This window comes from Lissotriton helveticus, chromosome 10 (assembly GCF_964261635.1).
Source record: "Lissotriton helveticus chromosome 10, aLisHel1.1, whole genome shotgun sequence".
Lineage (NCBI taxonomy): Eukaryota > Metazoa > Chordata > Amphibia > Caudata > Salamandridae > Lissotriton > Lissotriton helveticus.
This window is the reverse complement of record NC_136071.1, coordinates 296536817-296556272: the sequence shown is the minus strand read 5'-3', so window position 1 is coordinate 296556272 and position 19456 is coordinate 296536817. Positions and strand designations below refer to the sequence as shown.

General features: G+C 45.4%; 1 protein-coding gene across 1 annotated transcript in view; it reads left to right on the top strand.

The window, feature by feature from the left end:
- Nucleotides 1-19456, top strand: part of LOC144784001 (uncharacterized) — a 1599281-nt gene that overhangs the window by 692036 nt on the left and 887789 nt on the right. The window contains exon 16 of the mRNA XM_078662713.1: nt 11728-11841. Within this exon, the coding sequence (XP_078518839.1) occupies nt 11728-11841 (114 nt within the window). The remainder of the gene's footprint in view (nt 1-11727; nt 11842-19456) is intronic.

Sequence of the window (19456 nt, the reverse complement as noted above, 5' to 3'; positions counted from 1 at the left end):
GTGTGTACACACCAAGCATTCCAGTCACACACGGACATGAGTGACACAACATCAACCCACACAATACCAATCAGCACAGCACAAACACAACAGCACACCCAGGAAGTGAAGCAACACCACAGCCAACACACAGACATCCAACACAACAACAACAGATGCACAAATCTGGGGCACAAAGTGGAATAAACTTGACCAGAGCACTGGACAGCACACACAGCTTAACAGTAGATGAGCAACCATGACTGCCAAACAGCACAATAACACCACAAATAAACAATTAGGGAAAGAACCTGAGTGGCACATAGCTCCAGCTCAAAGAAATGCACCACACAGCACAATGTCACAAATGAAGTGATGAGGAGGCACACACACAGCCAAGGGGACAGCCGACATCTATGTGAAGTGTACTGCACGTCAGTAGTGGACATGGCAGGAATGCACCAAACACAAACAGAGGGAGTACAGGCCCACAATGGGTTGGCATAAGAACCACACATAGAGGATGGCATTACACCAGACTCACCATGCCATACAGGAGGTTAAAAGGTACCATGTGCCTGCAATGCATGAGAAACACAACCACAATGGCAGTGTGGAGCATCAGGTCTGCACAGTCTACACAAACAGAATCAAAACACATGGATGCTCAAACAAACACAACACTGATGTGCCAGTCACACACTCTGCACACTCACAAGTGACTAAAACAACAATTAGGAGTCAGACAGAACAGCATGGACACACCAACACACTGCACAGTGCACAACAGACAAATCACATGTGCATACAACCACATCCACAGGGCAGAACAATCCAAACAACAGGCACACAACTCATGGGTGACACATGTGTGTGGTGGACAATGCAGAGGCACACACACATCAATACTCCCTACAAAGTCACACCCTTCACACTGCACACCTAGACTACCCAGGAGCACACATCTCATGTAGACCATGGGACCAGGATGACGGGCCATCACAAGATGACCATACACATACACAGCTGGGCACACATAAAGGAATAACACACATACATGATGACATTAGCCAGCCTGCATGCAAACCTGTGCACAGAAGCATACTCTGTGCTCGCAGTGTCCCCCAACCTGACATGTGAACAATGTGGCCAACAATTGAAAATCATGAAAATTAGAACTGCATTACAGGTAACATTGACACCACAGATACCACAAGTATCAATGGCAGAAAGAACTGAAGTCCCTGTCACCCCTGTGAAAAACAATTAGGCAAGCAAAGACCTTGGCAATGTTGAAGTGCCACATAGAGCATGGGGCATAGTCAACCATATGCACACACAAAATAACTTTATTCAGTAAGGACACTGAGAAAACAGACAACAGAAGTACATGTCTTTATTCACATATTGCACAGATAGGCATCAACAGTAGAGAAGAGCAATGCACAAAATGCAGAGCCAGTTCAGAGTGCACAGCATATCCATGAGAATCTGTACAGGCAAGCTCAAAACAGGAAGGCCAGTGGCCAGTTCAGGGTGCACAGCAAATCCATGAGAATCTGCACAGGCAAAGTCAAAACAGGAAGGCCAGTGGCCAGTTCAGGGTGCACAGCATATCCATGAGAATATGCACAGGCGAGGGCAAAACAGGAAGCCCAGTCGGCAGGGCAAAGTGAAGAGCAAGTACATGAGAGGCTGCACAGGGAATAGTCCAACATAGCAGAGCAACAAGGCCAGTGGGCAGGGCAAAGTGTAGAGCAAGTACATGAGAGGCTGTACAGGGAATAGTCCAACACAGCAGAGCAACAAGGCCAGTGCGCAGGGCAAAGTGCAGAGTGAGTACATGAGAGGATGTACAGGGAGTTTGTGCGACTGTACCCTTCCATAGGTAGCAACACAGTCAGGGTGTAACAATGGGCAGTACAGGCCCACCTGTGTGAGAGACAGGTGTGTGAGGGGGACTACCACTTACACTTGGCTGTCAGGCAGACTGGGAGCTGGCTGTGTGTCGGGGACAGCAGGAGGACTTGACTGCGGAGAGGCCCAGGTGAGGTAGGGCTATCAGTGGCTTGGCAAGCCGGAGGGCTGTTTGGACCAGGTGGTGTAGTGGCACATGGAGGTGGAATCATGCAGACCTGTGACGCAGTGTCAGTGGGAGATGTTTGAGGGGTGCCACTTCTTGGGGATTCAAAATGGCATCCCTGTACTAGGAAATAATGGGAAGTGGTGTGGACACAACAGGCACACACACCAACAAAGCCGCATCAGGTGCAGACACTGGCACTCACTCTGGGGGCGTGCTGGATCCTGCGGAACGCTTCGTCTGGCTTTGCCTCTGGCCCTCCTTCCCCTGTTTGCCAGATGTACCCCCTACAGTGCCCTCCTTCCCCTGTTTCACTGGGCTTGGAATGGGAGTTGAGATGGTGGGGCAATGTGCCTCTGAGCCCTTCCTAGGTGTACCCTTGCCATGCACCACCTCCTCAGTGGACACAGAAACTTCATGCCTCTCTTTGCGAGATGCTTTAGGGACAAGAGAGTCCTCAGCTGGGGATGCCTAGAGGCATGTGAGCCTGAGGTCTCCTTCTTTGCTATTTGGGCCTTGCTTTTGACTGACAGGCTTTTTGTCTTTGCATTCTGGCCCGGATTTGCTCTTCTGTTGGGATGATGTCTGTCGGTCGGGCCGCTTGGGTTGTTTCTGCTGTGTGCTTCATGTGCTGTATCGTGAATGGGACGCATGTGAACCGTGGTCACTATCATCAGATGTGGCCACTACCTGGGGGTGGACAAAGGCCCTGGAGCAGGAATGGGAGTATGTGCCTGTTGAAGGGCAGACGTCACTGTGGAGCACAATGCTTGGACAGTACGGTGCAGCCAACCCACGTCGGAATGTATGCCCTCCATGTTAGCAACCACCTGGGCTAATTTTTTGTCATGGTCAATGAACGCATTGAGGAGAGCTGTCTGGCCACACAAAGCTGGTGCAAAAGCTCAACAGACTCAGCACTGCTGGCAGCAGGAGGGATATGTACAGGGGCAGCGGTGCCAGGTGTGAATGAAACTTGTACCCTCTTACTGACACGGAAACGGGCAGCACCAGAGAAAGTGGATGGGAGGGTGGGCACTGGCCGCTGTGTGGTAGAAGATGATACAGAGTATCCATTCCCTGTGCCTGCAAACGAGGATGCATCCCCGCTGGCATCAGATGATATGGTACTTTGCATCTCAGGCTGGGATTCCTCCTGCAGACTCTGGTCTCCCTCTGAGGCGCTGGTGACATATGTGTCACTGGGCTCCTGTGCAGCTGTTGTGCTAGTCTCACCCCTACTGGTGTCAGGCTCCTGTCCCTCCGTGACCACAGGAGATTCTGCATGCGAGAGATGTAGGGTCAGGTCAAGTGGCAGCAACATAACAAAGCAATGCAATCAATGCAGTACAAAAGAGGACCACATCTACATGTTGCACACCACACTCTGCAATCAAATAGCAGCAACTCACTACATAGACCCCAAAAGTGGATATAACCCTGATTATCTGTCATGACTGAGCCATGTTATGACCACACAGCACAACACCCTGCCTGTGGCTGAAGTCTACCAGACACACAACTAGCTCTGCACACACCTAGGGACATGATGGGGGCACACCACTTGTTGCCACTGACAGACCTGGATGGAACAGGAAGGGACAACACAGACACTGATTACAACATGACAGTTCATAATGGCAAATAGCCCATGCCAACCACCATGTTGTACTCTGGGGCCCAAAGACTAGAGCGCATTTGTGTCAGATGTGTAGGCCTCAACATTCATGGTGCATGCAATGAACGCATAGATGAAGTCACACTCAGATTGGGAACACTGCTGTTCACTCCCAATTTTGATTTCCCAGACTACCCCAATGCTGAATAAACATAAAGAGCACAACTCAGACAGCAATGGGAATGCACAGCAGGGAGGATCACCTTTGTAAGAACAGTTTGGGCAAATGCATGACACTGGCAGCCAGCCCAGCAGCCACTTACATGACACTGCACCACTCCACCAACATCACATAGGCCAGCGCTGGCACATGCCCTGTACACATGCAGCCGCTCCCAGCCAAAGTCACCCTCCCCAAATACTCACCCCTGCCTTGTTGCTGATGCTCCTTCAGACGTGCATCCAGCTCAGGTTGAGTCACCGCCAAGATGCGGCCCATCAGTGGTGTCATGCTGCGCCGTGCCAACCGCCCAGTGCAAGGAAGCAGCCCAAAGTCATCTCTGCCATGTTCTTTGTCAGCCGGCTGATGTCATCCCACCTCTTGTGGCAGTGGGTGTGCCATTGGTTAGATACCCCCAGAGCTCACACCTTTGCTGCAATGGCCCTCCACATGGCCTTACACTGGTGTACCTTGAGCTGAAGGCATGGGAGACAACAGGGGGAAATGATCAGTGACACAGTGTCATGTACCAACATCTATCAGTACAGCAGCAAGACACAAACTCATTACAAAATCTACTATCTGTCCATCCCACACTGGGGTACATCTCACATGGGCACTCTGCATGGGCTAAGCTGTTGTGATTGCATGCCGATGCGAGTGGGTACACAGTCCCTGCACATCTCACACGCATGCAGGATGCCAGCACTGAACCCCCTATGTGGCTGGCACACATCTCCAGTCCTTTGCATGTCTGGGTACCACATACATCACATATCAACCTGTGTCTGGGGGGACTCACTGTATGCAAGACTGTACAGCACTCAATGTCCATGCCCTGTGAATATCTCAGTATGTCAATTGTGTGGCATCGAGGCACATGGACTCACAAACAAAATATAGATCAACACAAGTCTGGTTGTGTGCAATCTACAGGGCTGTGATGGTGTATAGCTGGATTTGACTGTGAAAACACAATAGTAAGGACACAGTAGGTGAAGTTATGTGACCTCATATTGGTGGGCAGGCACTGTGCTGAGCATCTGGTCTCACACTGAGATGGATAACAGGGGCACACACAGCCATTCAGCCAAGCAATCACTGTCCTGGCACCTGCATGGCCAACATACTGTGTCACTGTATGGATGACAATGCAGTACACTTCAGTCATACCTACAACTGCAGGCAGGGAAACCTGTGACATTGGGATACACACTCCTTCCCCCTGGAGATAGCATGTTTGTCAGTGCATGACACAACCCCTCACCCTCAGGCATATACTGCATCAGTCCAACTACATGTGTGCCCGCCCTGCCCTACACTTCCACTTTTGAGGACTTACCAAGACATTTGGGGCACCATACAGCCTTGGGTACTGTGCAAGCACCTCGTCCAGCAGGTCCTCCAGCTCCTCGCTTGTGAATGGATTAGCACGGATCTGCTCTGTCCTTGCCATCAATGTGTACATGGAACACCTGTGGTGGAATTTGGTGGTGAGGGGTCTCAGGCAGCAGTCCCTGGAGGCAGCATCAGGTGAGGGGTCTCAGGCAGCAGTACCTGGAGGCAGCAGCAGGTGAGGGGTCTCAGGCAGCAGTCCCTGGAGGCAGCAGATGAGGGGTCTCAGGCAGCAGTCCCTGGAGGCAGCAGCAGCTGAGGGGTCTCAGGCAGCAGTCCCTGGAGGCAGCAGCAGGTGAGGGGTCTCAGGAAGCAGTCCCTGTAGGCAGCAACAGGTGAGGGGTCTCTGGCAGCAGGCTCTGTGAGCAGTGAAAATGTGAGGCTCACTCCCACACATATATAGCCTCCTGGGGTCGTTTCAAAGGTGCCAAGCTGCAACAATTGGTTGTCCAGGTCTGCATCTTTCAAAAGCATTGAATGACCACCTCCGCGGTGGCAGAGCATGCCGACCGCGATTTTCAAAATTGCATCCTGCCACCGCAATCATCTTTCCCATTGGCTCCAGGGCATGTTCCATGGTGATGATACACCGCAGGGGCCTGGTGTGCGCTACCGCGATGGTGCATCTTTCAAAAGCAACCAATGACCGCCTCCGCGGTGGTCGAGCACGCCTACTGCGAATTTCAAAAGTGCATCATGCCTCTGCAATCATCGTTCCCATTAGCTCCAGGACGTGCTCCATGGCGGTGATACACCGCAGGAGCCAGGCAGTAGCTACTGCGATTTGGGGGACATACAATCACATGAGGCACCATGATTTGGGTGGCGGAGCATGCCAACCACGATTTGGGCATGTCTCCATGCCAATGTCTAACGCACCTGTGTCAGGGGGGTGCCGGTGACACACCGCCGGGGCCAGGCGGTAGCTACAGCGATTTGGGGGACATACAATGGCAATGGCCATCGGGCACACTTCAACAGTGCACATTGGCCACATGCTGAAGGGCACATCATCGTTCACACAATGCCAATGTTCCATTTACTCCACTGGTGCCTACACATGCCATGGTTGTGCATGTGTGAGGTAGATTGGTCTGTAATCCCTCACATGTCACGAATGAATTATATGGACGATGAGGCTGGACAGTGTTGTAGTGGACTCTACAATGTGCACACATATCAATGTGTTGAGGTGCAGGGATGATCTCTGCAATGCTTGTTTTACTGTATGATGTAGTTACTTACATGTGCTCTTCTGTCTGCTCATACACGCAATTGTCAGTTCACCGCCTACTGTGGTCATTGTGTTATGGATGTGTACCAAGTTTGAATGAATCATTGAGGTGTGACAGGTACAGCAGCTAAGTATGAGACCGTGGTGTTGATTTGTTACACATTGGCTGGATGCTATGCTTCCAGGCGTGCACATGTGAAATGTGGCCATATCACTATGTGCATTCACATTGACCTATGTGGTGTTTGATGCACTTGTGTATTGTAAATAGAGAGGTGTGCCCTTTGTGTAGCTCAAACGTCCACCCATGTAACCTGGTGTGTCACTCAATTATCAAGTCAGTCTTTGTTTTTGCTATGTCATTCAGAACATGATATGTTGTGGCCATCTCATGATGGATTTCATTGACATGTGTCCACTTTCATCTCAACTAGGAGGAGGCCAAATATTATTCATCACTTGACAGTGCTGGAGGACATGGAGGATGTGGCGATCATTCCCAAATTCTGTCCTGATAGAGCCACCCTGAAAACACTTTATGATATGTTGGAGCCCCACCTGCAGCCTCGCCGGACATATCCAACAGCTTTCACCCCAACTTATAGAGTGATGGCAGCACTCCATTTTTTTGCCACTGGATTGTTCCAGGAGGCAGTGGCCAGCGCTGGTGGGATGTCTCAACCGATGTTCAGCATGGTGCTGCGTGATGTTCTGTCCGCCATGATGATATACAAGGACAGATATATCCATTTCCCCAGAGGTGCTGAATTGCCAGATGTGAATGGAGACTTCTATTCCCTTGGGCACATCCCCCATGTTGTTGGTGCCATAAATTGCCCACATGTGGGTCTTGTGCCACCACAGGCAAGTGAGCACATATTCCGGAATTGCAAACATTACTACTCCATTAATGTGCAAGTGGTGTGCCTAGCAGATATGATCATCTTGCATGTGTGTGCCAGATTCCCCTGCTCAGCCCATGACTCCTACATCCTGCAGAACAGCATTGTGCCCCGGCTGATGGCCAATCTGCTTCCTGAGCATGCATGGATTGTGGGTGGGTATGGCTAGTCGTAAGGCGTGCTGGGTGTGTGACCTGCTGCCCTCTCCCTGTGCAACATTGCAATGTCTATTTGTCATATCTAAGTGACTGCATATCACAACCATCCATGACTGCTGAGCCCACTGCGGAATCCCAGGACCCCGGCTGATATCTGAAACAATGAGGCCCATGGGAGGACACATCATGTGGTGGAGCGTACTTTTGGTCTGCTCAAGTCACGTTTCCACTGCCTGGACAAAACCGGAGTTGCACTGGAAGGTCAGATCGTAGTGGCATGCTGCATGCTCTACAACCTGGCCATTCGCAAGGAGATTCCCCTGCTCCTGCATGATGATGAGGACCCAAGGCCTCCGCCTGCACAATAACCTGAGTCTAGTGATGAGGACAGTGGAGAGGAGGAAGGTGGTGACACAGCTTATCACCCGCTACTTTACTACTTGAAGGTGGGTGACGATGTACAATATACCCCTTGTCTGGTGATATTGCTGTTGTCGTGAAGGGCTATGTGCAAATAGTAAAAACAGCCAGCTGTCAACTCAGCTGTGAGTGGATATGTTAGTGTGACATGTCATCTGTGAACGTGAACGTATATGGGACGTGTATGTTGACACTTGTTGCCCATTGTGTTGTCTGTGTTGTCTGCATGTTGGCTTATGTAGCTGGTCAGTGTTGTGTAATGTCTGTGATGCCACACTCACACCAGTGATTGTTGTTCTGTTGTGTTTCCCTAGGTGCCTTCAAATTATCCTTGCCTACATACAGTGCATACTTCTGATACATGATGGACATGTTGAAGACTGTACATCCTGCACTAAAGACAAAGCTGACACAAAAAAGTGTGTAAGGTTTTTTATTTACAAAGTTGACATGTGAGGGGGGTGCAATTTTACATAGAGGTGGTGATGGAGCAGTGAGTTGACGGTCATGGTAAATGAGATGAAAGAGTAGATACCACATTGATGTGGTGACCCAGTCCAACAGACAGATGCCATTCACAAGGCAGTGTAGGGAAGGACAGTCCAAACAGTCAATGCAGTGGGGACGAGGGTTGCCATTAACGCTGGCTCTGTGACTGGCGTTTGGCAGGTGCTTTGCCTCCAGAGACTCCCAGGCTCTTCTTAGGACAGCCCCTTGGTCGCTTGGCTGGGGTGTGCCCTGCTGTGGTGCCAGCTACGCCTGAGGACTCACCCCTCTCTGTGGCTGCAGGGGAGGATGGTGAACTGTCATCCTGCGGCCCACCAGAGGAGGGTTGAGGTGTTGGTAGTGGCACAGGCCTGTCCCTCAGTAACGCCCTCAGTAACGCCACCTGCTGGCCCATGAGATGTGTGTGTGTGTGCGCGCGCTCTTGTGTGTGTGCGGCGGGGGGTGGTGGCGGTTCACTGTGGCTGTGGCTGTAAGCGTGCATTGCAAGGGAATTGTGGCCTGCTCAATGGAACGCGTGTTCGCGTGCGCGTGGACCGTTCCAATCGCTTTTTGGAGAGGAGATGCTCTCGGCCAATTGCTGTCTCCAGGAAAGCTGAGTCACTCACTAAAGGTCTCTGGCGAGACCGCGCTTTCGCGCGGTTAACGCCACGAGACCTAAAAAGGGAGTTTGGATTTTACATATGTACAGTTTTTTATCAATCTATATTCTAAGAGTTTATTTCCTAAATATAAAAAAATATAAAAAAATACAAAAGTATGTTTTACTTACATTGTTTTTATTTGGAATGACTGTGGTGTGAAGTGTGTTTTTATCATGTCTTTTTGAAATTTTGAAAAAACTGAAAATAATGAAATGGTATTTCTTAGTTAATTTAAGGATATATATTAGATTTTAGATAAATTCAGTTTTTAGGGTTAGACTTACTTGTGACTATAGATGGCACTGTTTTAGTTGGCGATTTTCTGGGCAGGCAAAACGTGTGTGGTGTCTCTGGAAGTCAGTTTACCACTGTTTTCAAAATGGTGGTCAGCTGTTTGTATACGTTTTGGTGAGTTGCTCAATAATTTATTTGAAAATATGTTTTGTGCACAATTTTAATATTTTTAATGCTGGCAAAATGTGTAATTATTTTTAGCGTTTTCTCAATGTATGTTTTAAAAAAAAAAAGGATATGTCTTCCGCCATTTTTGCAAGCGAGGGTCAAGGTGCATTCCTAGAAAGCGTAGTAGGACTCTCTTTTAGGTGTAGAGTGAAATGGTGGTTTATTTGTTATGCAGCCGTTTATTGTCGTTTTATTTTGTTTAATGATATTGTTTTAGCATTGTTTTATTTTGTTACGTTTACTTGTGTTAAGTTTTTTTTTTAGGTGTATACGCTATTAAAAATATGTAACCCTATTTTTTAACATTTGTGTTTTATAAAATTTTTCGTTTTTTATAATATTGTGTTGCAAAATGTGTTTTTTTAAAATTCATTTTATTAATAATTAATATAATTTTTATAATATTAAATGCTCTATGTATTTTTTGATTAGCAATATTTTTAGGTTATTTTCGTCTCTTTTTTTCTGTTTGAATATTTATATTAACAGCTGGGTACTAATTGTAATACTCAGGTATTAATTTTAAATACCCATATTTTAATACACTAGCACAACCCAAACCACTTTTTTCCCTCCATCCCATCCCAGAGGTAAGGAAATCTTAAATTAAAGCAAAAATAAAAATATTTACGAGAATTTTTTAATACACTGTCTTAATTTGAATACTCAGGTATTCATTTTAAATACCTGTTTTTTAATACACTTACCCACACAAACCCCTATTTTCTCTGCATCCTGTCCCAGGGTTTTATAATACTTTCTTTTTAAAAAATGTGTTGTAATGGTATGCGTTGTAATGGTATGGGTTGTAATAGAACTTTTAGTTCATACTATTTTGCGTTGTAAAAGCATGCGTTGTAAAAACATGTGATGTAATGGTACCTGCGTAGTAAAATCCATGTTGTAAAAGCATGCGTTGTAATGGCTTGAGTTGTAATGTCATATATTTGTCCTGCAGTATGTAAAGCCGTATCATCAGGAACATTTAGATCAAAACTATTTTCTGAGAGAAATGTTATCATATTACGGAGAAAGGAACGTTTTTCAATCATTTTCGTGAGCTGGTAAAACATCTGAAGATTCTGAGTTCACCAAAGGATTAAGAATGGTTTGATTCTCTGATCTGATAACATATCTAAAGCTATTAAATTAATTGAAGGGTTTTCTCTCACATCTCACCTGTGAAACAAGCTCTTGGAATTGAGTTGTGTGGTCAACATTAGTTGTATGTGTGAACTTCTAGATCAGACTTTTGGGCAATATGGGCTCTCAACTCTAGAGCATGACATTGATAGTTACCTGCTCTTTTGATAGGCCACAGGCCTGGCCATTAGATGAATAACTGAAAGGGGGAAAACCTAAAGAGAATAATGTTTTTATGATTCAATTCTGTTTTATTGGCAAGTTTGATAAATGTCAACCACTATATAGCAGGGTAATATAGTAAACACCACATTGTTAACATTGGAAATGAATGCCCCCATACCATTGCCCATTCCTGCAAACAGCCTTATTGGAAACATGGCTTTAGAGGACCTCTTTGGACTAAAAGATCCCTACTTGAATGCAGACCCCTATTTCTGAGTTCAATTGTGATGCTTATTTCAAATAAGTGAATTTTCTAGCCTTTTGTTGCTCAGTGATCCGTAGAACCTTTCGACATTCTGGGCAGAACAGCTCTCTGAAACACAACTCTACCCAACTTGCATGTTTTAGTGTTTGCAGTCTGCACCTCAGTGTTATGAAAGTTTGTTTCTCTGTACACTTGGTGATTGATATTGTTTCCTCCATAAGGGATTGTGGAGTGTTTGGTTGTTTATTTGATAAGTCTAAGATTATGTAGGCTTGAACTTTGGAGAGTTCCTTGTTGAACATCTAAAATATATCCTCTAGGCCTTCCTCCTAGTACCAGTTTACTTTGGGACAGTGCCATAGTAAATCTACTAGTGTCATTGTTCCTTCACATTTCCTCCCTCAGTTTCCAGAGAAGAATCTTTTTTGCACCTGACTGGCAGAGCTTGCAGACAACCAAATTTTCCTCAGACTATTACAAAAAAAATCATTGTTGGAACATTTATTAAGGTTTTTTTTGTCTTCCTATCCTTCAGCACTTTGAAGAAGTATGGACTCCCGGTCCTACAGCTGAAATAAATGGCAAAGGCAAAGAGGATTCCCTTCTTCTCACTTGCGAAAATATAGAAGAACCAGCAGTACTGGATGTGGTATGCACATCAGTTTTATCTTATCACTTAAATTAACCTTACAAGTTATAATAGTGTTATGTTACTTCACATACAACTGTTCATCTCATTGTTGTGAATGTGTACTTGAGATGTTTTTAAGTTGAAATAATATTTAAGCCCCCACGTGTCTCTTCTCTATCATTATTACAGTCTGAATTATTCTTTAAAACAATATCTGTTTCATGAGGTAACATGGAACCCTATAACATGTTTAATGATCTGACTATCTGAGTGACCGGTGACCAAATGGAGATGGGAAGCTGTGTATGACTGCTGACTCCATAGCTAAGCTTTACTTTCTTGATGATTATGTAAAAGGAAATGGTATCTTCAAGGTTACATCACATTTTATAATACTTTGCCTGCTTCCTCTGAATCAGTCACAGGCTATACGTTTCTATCTGCTATCTACCCATCCCATATTTGCTGAACCATCTCTTTATTTTGCATTTGGCAGTGAGTTGGATGAGCCATTTTTTTTGGGAAAGATTTGTCTAACAGTGGCAAAGTTAATAGCAAATAAAACATTTCTTTAATGTGGAAATGTTGTTTTCATAAGAAATGCCTCTTTTGTTTTGCTAATAACGTTAGCGCCACCTAACGACTTTCCACAAAACTATCCAAAATGTTTCTCTTTGTTGCCTAGTTTGTGCTTTGAAAGATTTGGGGTTATCCATCAAGCGATGTCTAAGAAAAACGTGTGGTCCCAAAACACAAAGGGCCCGATGTAGGTAGCCCTTTACCGATCGGAATCGGCCGAAAATACCGATTTTCGGCCGTTTCCGATCGGTAAAGGGCTATCGAGATGTAGGGGCACATTTTCGGTAATTTTACCGATTCGTTATCATTACCGAATCGGTAAATTTACCGATTTGGTAATATTTACCGATTCGGTAATGATAACGATTCGGTAAAATTACCGAAAATGCAATGTAGGTAGCCTATGTTCCATCAGCACATGGCTTACAGAATCGGTATTTTACCATGGAATACAAATCCATGGTAAAAAAACGATTCCTGTGTACATGCACATCTGTGCATGTACACATGTGCCATGTGACAGACAGACGTGCCCTTAGGGCATGTCTGTGTGCCACATTGCACACATGCCCGTTTTGGGGGTGCTAGAGGGTGTCAAAGTGACACCCCCTGCACCCTTGTGAATTCTTTAATTACCGATTCGGTAAATACCGAATCGGTAATGCCTAATCATTCCTATGGGCTTCAAAGCCCATAGGAATGAATGGGCATTACCGATTCGGTATTTACCGAATCGGTAATTAAAGAATTGTTAAGGATTCGGTAACGAATCCAGATGTTGGGACCTACATCCCATTTACCGATTTTGAAATACCGAATCGGTAAAATTCGGTATTTCAAAATCGGTAAATGGGATTTACCTACATCGGGCCCCTAATCCCCACGCATTTCAATAGATGTTTTTAAAAAGCACAGGTGCAAAAACTGCTGAACTGAATTACGGGAAATTTAGCAGTGAGCTAGATCTTGGTGCAGAATGTCTGCTTTTTGTGATGAGGTGTACATTTGTTCAGACGTTTTTGAGATAATAAGTCTTAAAAAATATTTGTACAGGTGGACAGTTGGCTTTGAGGGCATCCTGCGAGAGTCCCTCAAACATAAAAAAAATTGTGTTTTTATTGGCCCAGGTGGCTTTTATACCCTTGAGTTTTCTTTCTCCCTTGGGAGCTTTACAAGGCTCTGATTGGCTGGCTGCAATAACTTAGAAAATGTTGCATCGCCATTACAGAAATCTGGAACTTAGTCAACAATGATGTCATTTGAGATGACATAAGTGATGTGATAAATGATATCACAGACAAATCATGAGTGATGTAAAATGTGGTCATAAACTGTGCATGGTTTTAGGTTCAAGTTATGGTTAGCTCTGCTAAGTATAACTGGTAGATGTATGTGGTTTCTTGTTTTGTCAGCAGACAAATTTTCACCTAACTAAATCAATTTTACCTTTGTATTTTTCAGTAAATATATGTTTTTTACGTTTTCATAAAGTATTTTTTCTGTCACATGATGTGCAGTGAATAAGGCTAGGAAGGTTTTTCTAAGGTGATAAATGGATAGATGGGTACCAAAAATAAGAGAAGAGACTTAGCTATTAACCGTGGAAAAGATTCCATGTCTCAGCATGTGTTATTTAGTCCTGTCTGCACTGGTCCTCCAGAATGTAAATGAGTATCATATGGAACGTTTAGATCAAAACAATTTTCTGAGAGCAATTTTGTCACATTTCGGATACAGGGAAGTTTTTGACTGATTTTCCTGAGCTGGTAAAACATCTGAAGATTCTGAGATCCCCAAAGGATTGAGGATGGTTTCCGCATTATTTCTCCGATCCGATAACCTATCTAAAGCTATTAAAGTAATTAAAGGGTTTTCTCCCACATCTCATCTGTGAAACAAGCTCTTGGAATTGAGTTGGGTGTTCTGCATTTGACTTTTGGACATTGCTACTTATCTGTTCATTTGATAGGCCACAGGCCTGGGCATTAGATGAATAACTTAATGGGAAAAAACCTAGAGTGAATATTGATTTTATGATTCAATTATGTTTTATTAGCATGTTTGGAAAATGCATACTTCAATGTCAACCACTATCCAGCAGGGTGTTATAGCAAACAACACAATGTTAATATTATAAATGAATGAATGCCCCTACTACCTTTTCCATTAATGCAAACAACCTTGTCAGAAACATGACTTTAGTGGACCTCTTTAGATTAAAATACAACTTTGGATCCGTTCATTTCTCTGATCTGTTAACATATCTAAAGATTTTAAAGTCACTGAACGGTTTGCTCCCATATCCCACCTCTGAAATAACCTCTTGGCAATGGGTTGTGTTGTCTGCATTAGCTGTATGTGTGAATTTCTAGATCAGACTTTTGGGCATTATAGGCATCTCAGCTCTAGAGCATGACATTGCTAGTTGTGAGAAGCTGGCCTAGTATATGATGTCCACTTATTTAAGTGGGCACCCTGCACGAGTCCAGACAACCCTTATGAAGATTTAAGAGGTCTGAGAGAACCTTAGAAAGCTCCCTAAGTGGTAGTTGTGCAGAGTAACCTTCAGGCTTAGTCCAGAAGGAGTGTAAAACAGCTTGTTTTACCAGAATGCAATCTTAGGGTATAGATTAAATGAAAAAGAACCACAAAAGGTATTTATAAAAATATGTATTTATTACATATTACTCTCTAAAATGTATAGATATCTCCTACCCGGAGATAAACACAATGCACACATTACTTTGCGTAGAATTACAGTAAATAGCACAGAGTACAAAGTGGACCCAAAGGGGGGCCAAACCATATACTAGGAAAGTAGTAAAAGGACCACGACTCAGGTCAGGACAATGTTGAGATGATGTAGAAGTGCTGGGGACTCAAGGAACCACCCAAGGTGAGTGACTAGGAACCCAGCGGAGTGCGTGTGCAGTGTGGGAACACGACTGCATGCTTTCACCATCTCAACGTCTAAGTGGCGTTGGAATTTTAAAGATTAAGGACCCTTCCCAGTGGACCTTGAAGAAACCCTGTTGAAGGCAGAAGGTTGGCGAGCCAACCCACCTGCGGATACCTTAGTATCCATGTTACCTTCACCAGGTAAGCCAGGGGCATGGGTGTGAAGTAGTGTTGGAAACCGCCGTCGAACCCAACAGAGAACTTAAGTGAAGCTGCTAAAGAAGGAGAAAGTGTCCGGAGGACTCCGAAGGTGGATTCGAGTTGAGAGGTACCTGCAAGCAGAGGGGACAGAGTCTATGTCACTTAGGAGTGACCAGGAGATCTGGAAGAAGAATGCCCATCTATGTCAGTATTACTGGAGAGTTGACGTGACCTTGACTCTGCAGCTGTGAAGACCAGGCAGTGCTGCGATGCTGTGGAAGACCAGGAGACATGCAAGAGCTGTCCCATGTCAGCTGTCGAGTGCTGAGGGGTCAGTGTTTGGCGTAAGCACCAACAAACCTTGGCAAAGGCAACCAACGCAGAAATCGAAGAAGGTGCAATGTCGGGACTAGCAAGGTCAGGGGACTCACCACAAGCAGGGGAGTCAGGGCCAGGCCCTGAGCAATCAGGAGAGCCCAAAAGAAGCAAAGATGACCTTCAAAAGGATTCACAGGCCGGAGGCACTGGAGTCGTAAGAGGACCTCAAGCAACTCACCAAAAGATGCATGCCACGATACAGGCAATGTGGTGTGACTGGAGATTCTGATCACCTGAGATGCTTGAGGTTCGGGCAACTTGGAGCCCAAATATCTTGGTGGAAGGAAGCCAACAAGCCTTTACAACAGCAAGTTGCCACAGTGCACAGAGGTTCGGTTCCTGCTGCTCCCTCAAGGGATACTGGCCTCAAACTTAGTGAGAGGACAGGGCAGACCTCAAGAGCTGAATAGAATCACCACCTGTGTTGCAGAAACTTTCAAAGTCCAGGATCAGCAGACCAGTCAGCTTGGTTGAAGTGCCTGCAGATGCAGGGAAGTGACTCCTTCACTTCAAGGGAGATTCCTTCAAGTGTTTTGGAAGCCCACAGGTCTTGGAAGGTTCCTGTATGGTGCACAGGCATGGACAATGCAGCAGACTGAAAGGGGATGAAGTCCAGCCCAAATGAAGTCCAGCGAAGTCCAGAGTGCCCAGACGATAGAAGAAGTAGTGTCTGAATTGAATCTTGTTCCATGACGAATCTAGGGACCCAACCACAGGTAAGCCCTTAAGTACCCTAAGGAAAGGGTTGGGATGATTCAGGGGACTCTCCCAGGGGAGGGTCTGAACAGGGTGGAGGTTACTACCATGTCCTTTGTTCAGTTCATGCCAGAACGAGAGACAACAACTCCCATAGCTGGTTTGAACTGGACTATGGATGGGGACACCAAATGTGCCCCTCATGCAGACTGAGTGGCGCTGTCAAACGCAGTCACCTGGCTCTAATATACTAAATCCTGTCTGAGAGGTGGTCACACCAACCTGTGACAGGATGCCTATTGTTCTGCTTTCCCCTGCTCAAGCTTGGCTCAGCAGCAGGATGGCAGAATCAGGTCTCTAGTTGGCAGCAACCATTTTGTGCTGTCTGGGTCTTGAAGACTGGTACCAGGGACACTGAGAGCCTAATGGAGGGCTCTTCCAATGCTTGGAATCATACCTCCCACAAAGTTTACGGTGTGGGGGTATGATTCCAACATGTGTGATTCCAAACGTGAAAGGATTCATTGGAGCCATTTTCAAGATGGTCATTGCGTAATTACGCGGTGCCCCTTCATATAGTATATGGCTGCATCACTTACAACCTGGGAGAATGGACTCCATAGGCTGTAGGGGTGTCCTGCTCATGTAGGAGCATCCTCACACTTAGAATCAAGCACCCTGCTGTCAGGCCAAGTCCACCACTGTGTTACTAAATACCTGCGTGTTTTTTTAGAATCCACAGGAGCGAAGATGGTCCTCCTGTCTCCCTAAAAGGAATGCCTGTGTAGTTTCTCTATGCACCAATCAGAACAAATGATTCCTCAAAAGGAGCCATAAGGAAACAGTAATGTGGGAGGACCACAGCACAATAGGAGAAATAAATCCCAAGTTATATCCCCTCATGAAATGGCACTAGAATCAATGTGGATATAGCCTGAGGTGTAGCTGTGTGTGAGATTCTCTAATGCAAGGAGAAAGCAAAAATAGAAAGGAGAAATAAGAAATGGTTCTGTAGCGCTCTATAACGGAGGGCCAGATGTAGGTGTCCAAATACCGGTCGGAAACGGCAGAAAATACCGATTTTCGGCCGTTTCAGACCGGTATTTGGACATTGGTATGTAGGGGCATGTAAAATTACAGAATCGGTAATTTTACCGAATCTGTAATTTTACCTATTCTGTAAAATACCGAATTGGTAAAATTACCGATTCTGTAATTTCAGATGTAGGTAGCACTGTTTTCAGTGCTACAAGGGTTTAAGAATTCTTAATTTACCACCAACTAGTAGTTGGTGGTAAATTAAGAAAACCATTTAAAAAGCATTTTTTTTGCTTTTTAAACAGTGCCATGTTGCAGACATACATGTATGTCAACCACATATGCACCCATGCACAATTGAGGGGTGCAACAGGGTGTCAAAGTGACACCCTGCCACCCTTCAATATTTCCACCAATTACCGAATCGGTATTTACCAATTCGGTAATTGACATTGATTCCTATGGGCCTCAAGGCCCATAGGAAACAATGGCAGTTACAGACTCGGTAAATACCGATTCATTATTTACCGAATCATACCGATTCGGTAATTAATTCGGTAAATATACCTACATCCCGATTGCCAGTACTTAAATACCGAATCGGTATGATTCGGTATTTAAGAATCGGTAATCGGGGATTACCTACATCTGGCCCATAGTGTATTAAACTGCAACAATGTTTTACATATTCTTTGTGTCTCAAAAAATTACATAATTCATTCACCAGAATATCTTATTGTTTATGAAATAAAGGAGAAAATCCAACATGAAAATAAAGCAGCTCCTTTGTTATGTCGCATTACCATCAAGTAGTCTGGGTAACCAAAACGATATTGTCATGAATATATCCTGGCTCCAGAACCAAACCACAAGGGAGCTCTGTTAATTCACAGTTGTTTGTATTTGTGCAAAAATAAAATCTGCTAAATGAAATCTCACCGCACTTATGGGTGAAGTCCAGCACAGTTGTGTAGGAAATCCACACTAAAAATCTTTCCAGCTTGAAGAGTTGAAGTTTATATTCTTCAGGGCAGTTTCGCTCTCGTGAAATAATAATTAGCATCTGGGAGACAGAGAAATCCTTCTTCCTGCTTTATATTTGTAGAAGAGAAATCCCCTGGTTGCTGGGTGAGCTAACACTCTCATAAATCAAAAGGAAATATGTTCCTTTTGAGAGGCAAGGGCCTCTCTCCTTGTCCGATGAATAAAGCTTCCAAGAAAATGTGTCTTTCCTGTTAAACTTGATTGAAACAGGAGCGCAGACGAAATGCAGATGGAAATCAGAGCTTGGGTGCTCGTTGAAGGAGGAAGGGTGTGGTCCTCCAAACCCTCAAGGATCACGACATCGAGCAACCTGTTCAAGTCAAGGCTGCTTTTATACCTAACATTGGCTCCTCCTATGCACACCTGCAGCCCATTAACTTCAATTTAGTTAGCATAGGAACACAAAAAAAGTGTTCAGATAATTTAAAGAGGCATAAACACCTGTTGCTTACTCTAGGTGTGGGTTAGAGTGGGAACTGATATTGTGCAAAAAGCCTGGGGTGTGACAACTCCGTCAGGATTGCAAAGGACTGCTATAGGGGTGGCTTATAGGCTTTAACCCCTTGTCTGCGGGGCACATTCCCCCGCTGTGCTGGGGGGCGGGGGGCGCGTACCGCCCTGTTGCTCATGACGAGGTCAGCTCGTCATGAGCTATGGCGCTCCGGTGCTCATGACGAGCACACCCGTTACCATGGAACGTTCAGCACAGCAGGGGAATCAGCCCAGCGTGCGAGCGTTCCACGGGACGGGCGCGGTCATGACGAGCTCAGCTCGTCATGAGCACCGGAGCACCGGAGCA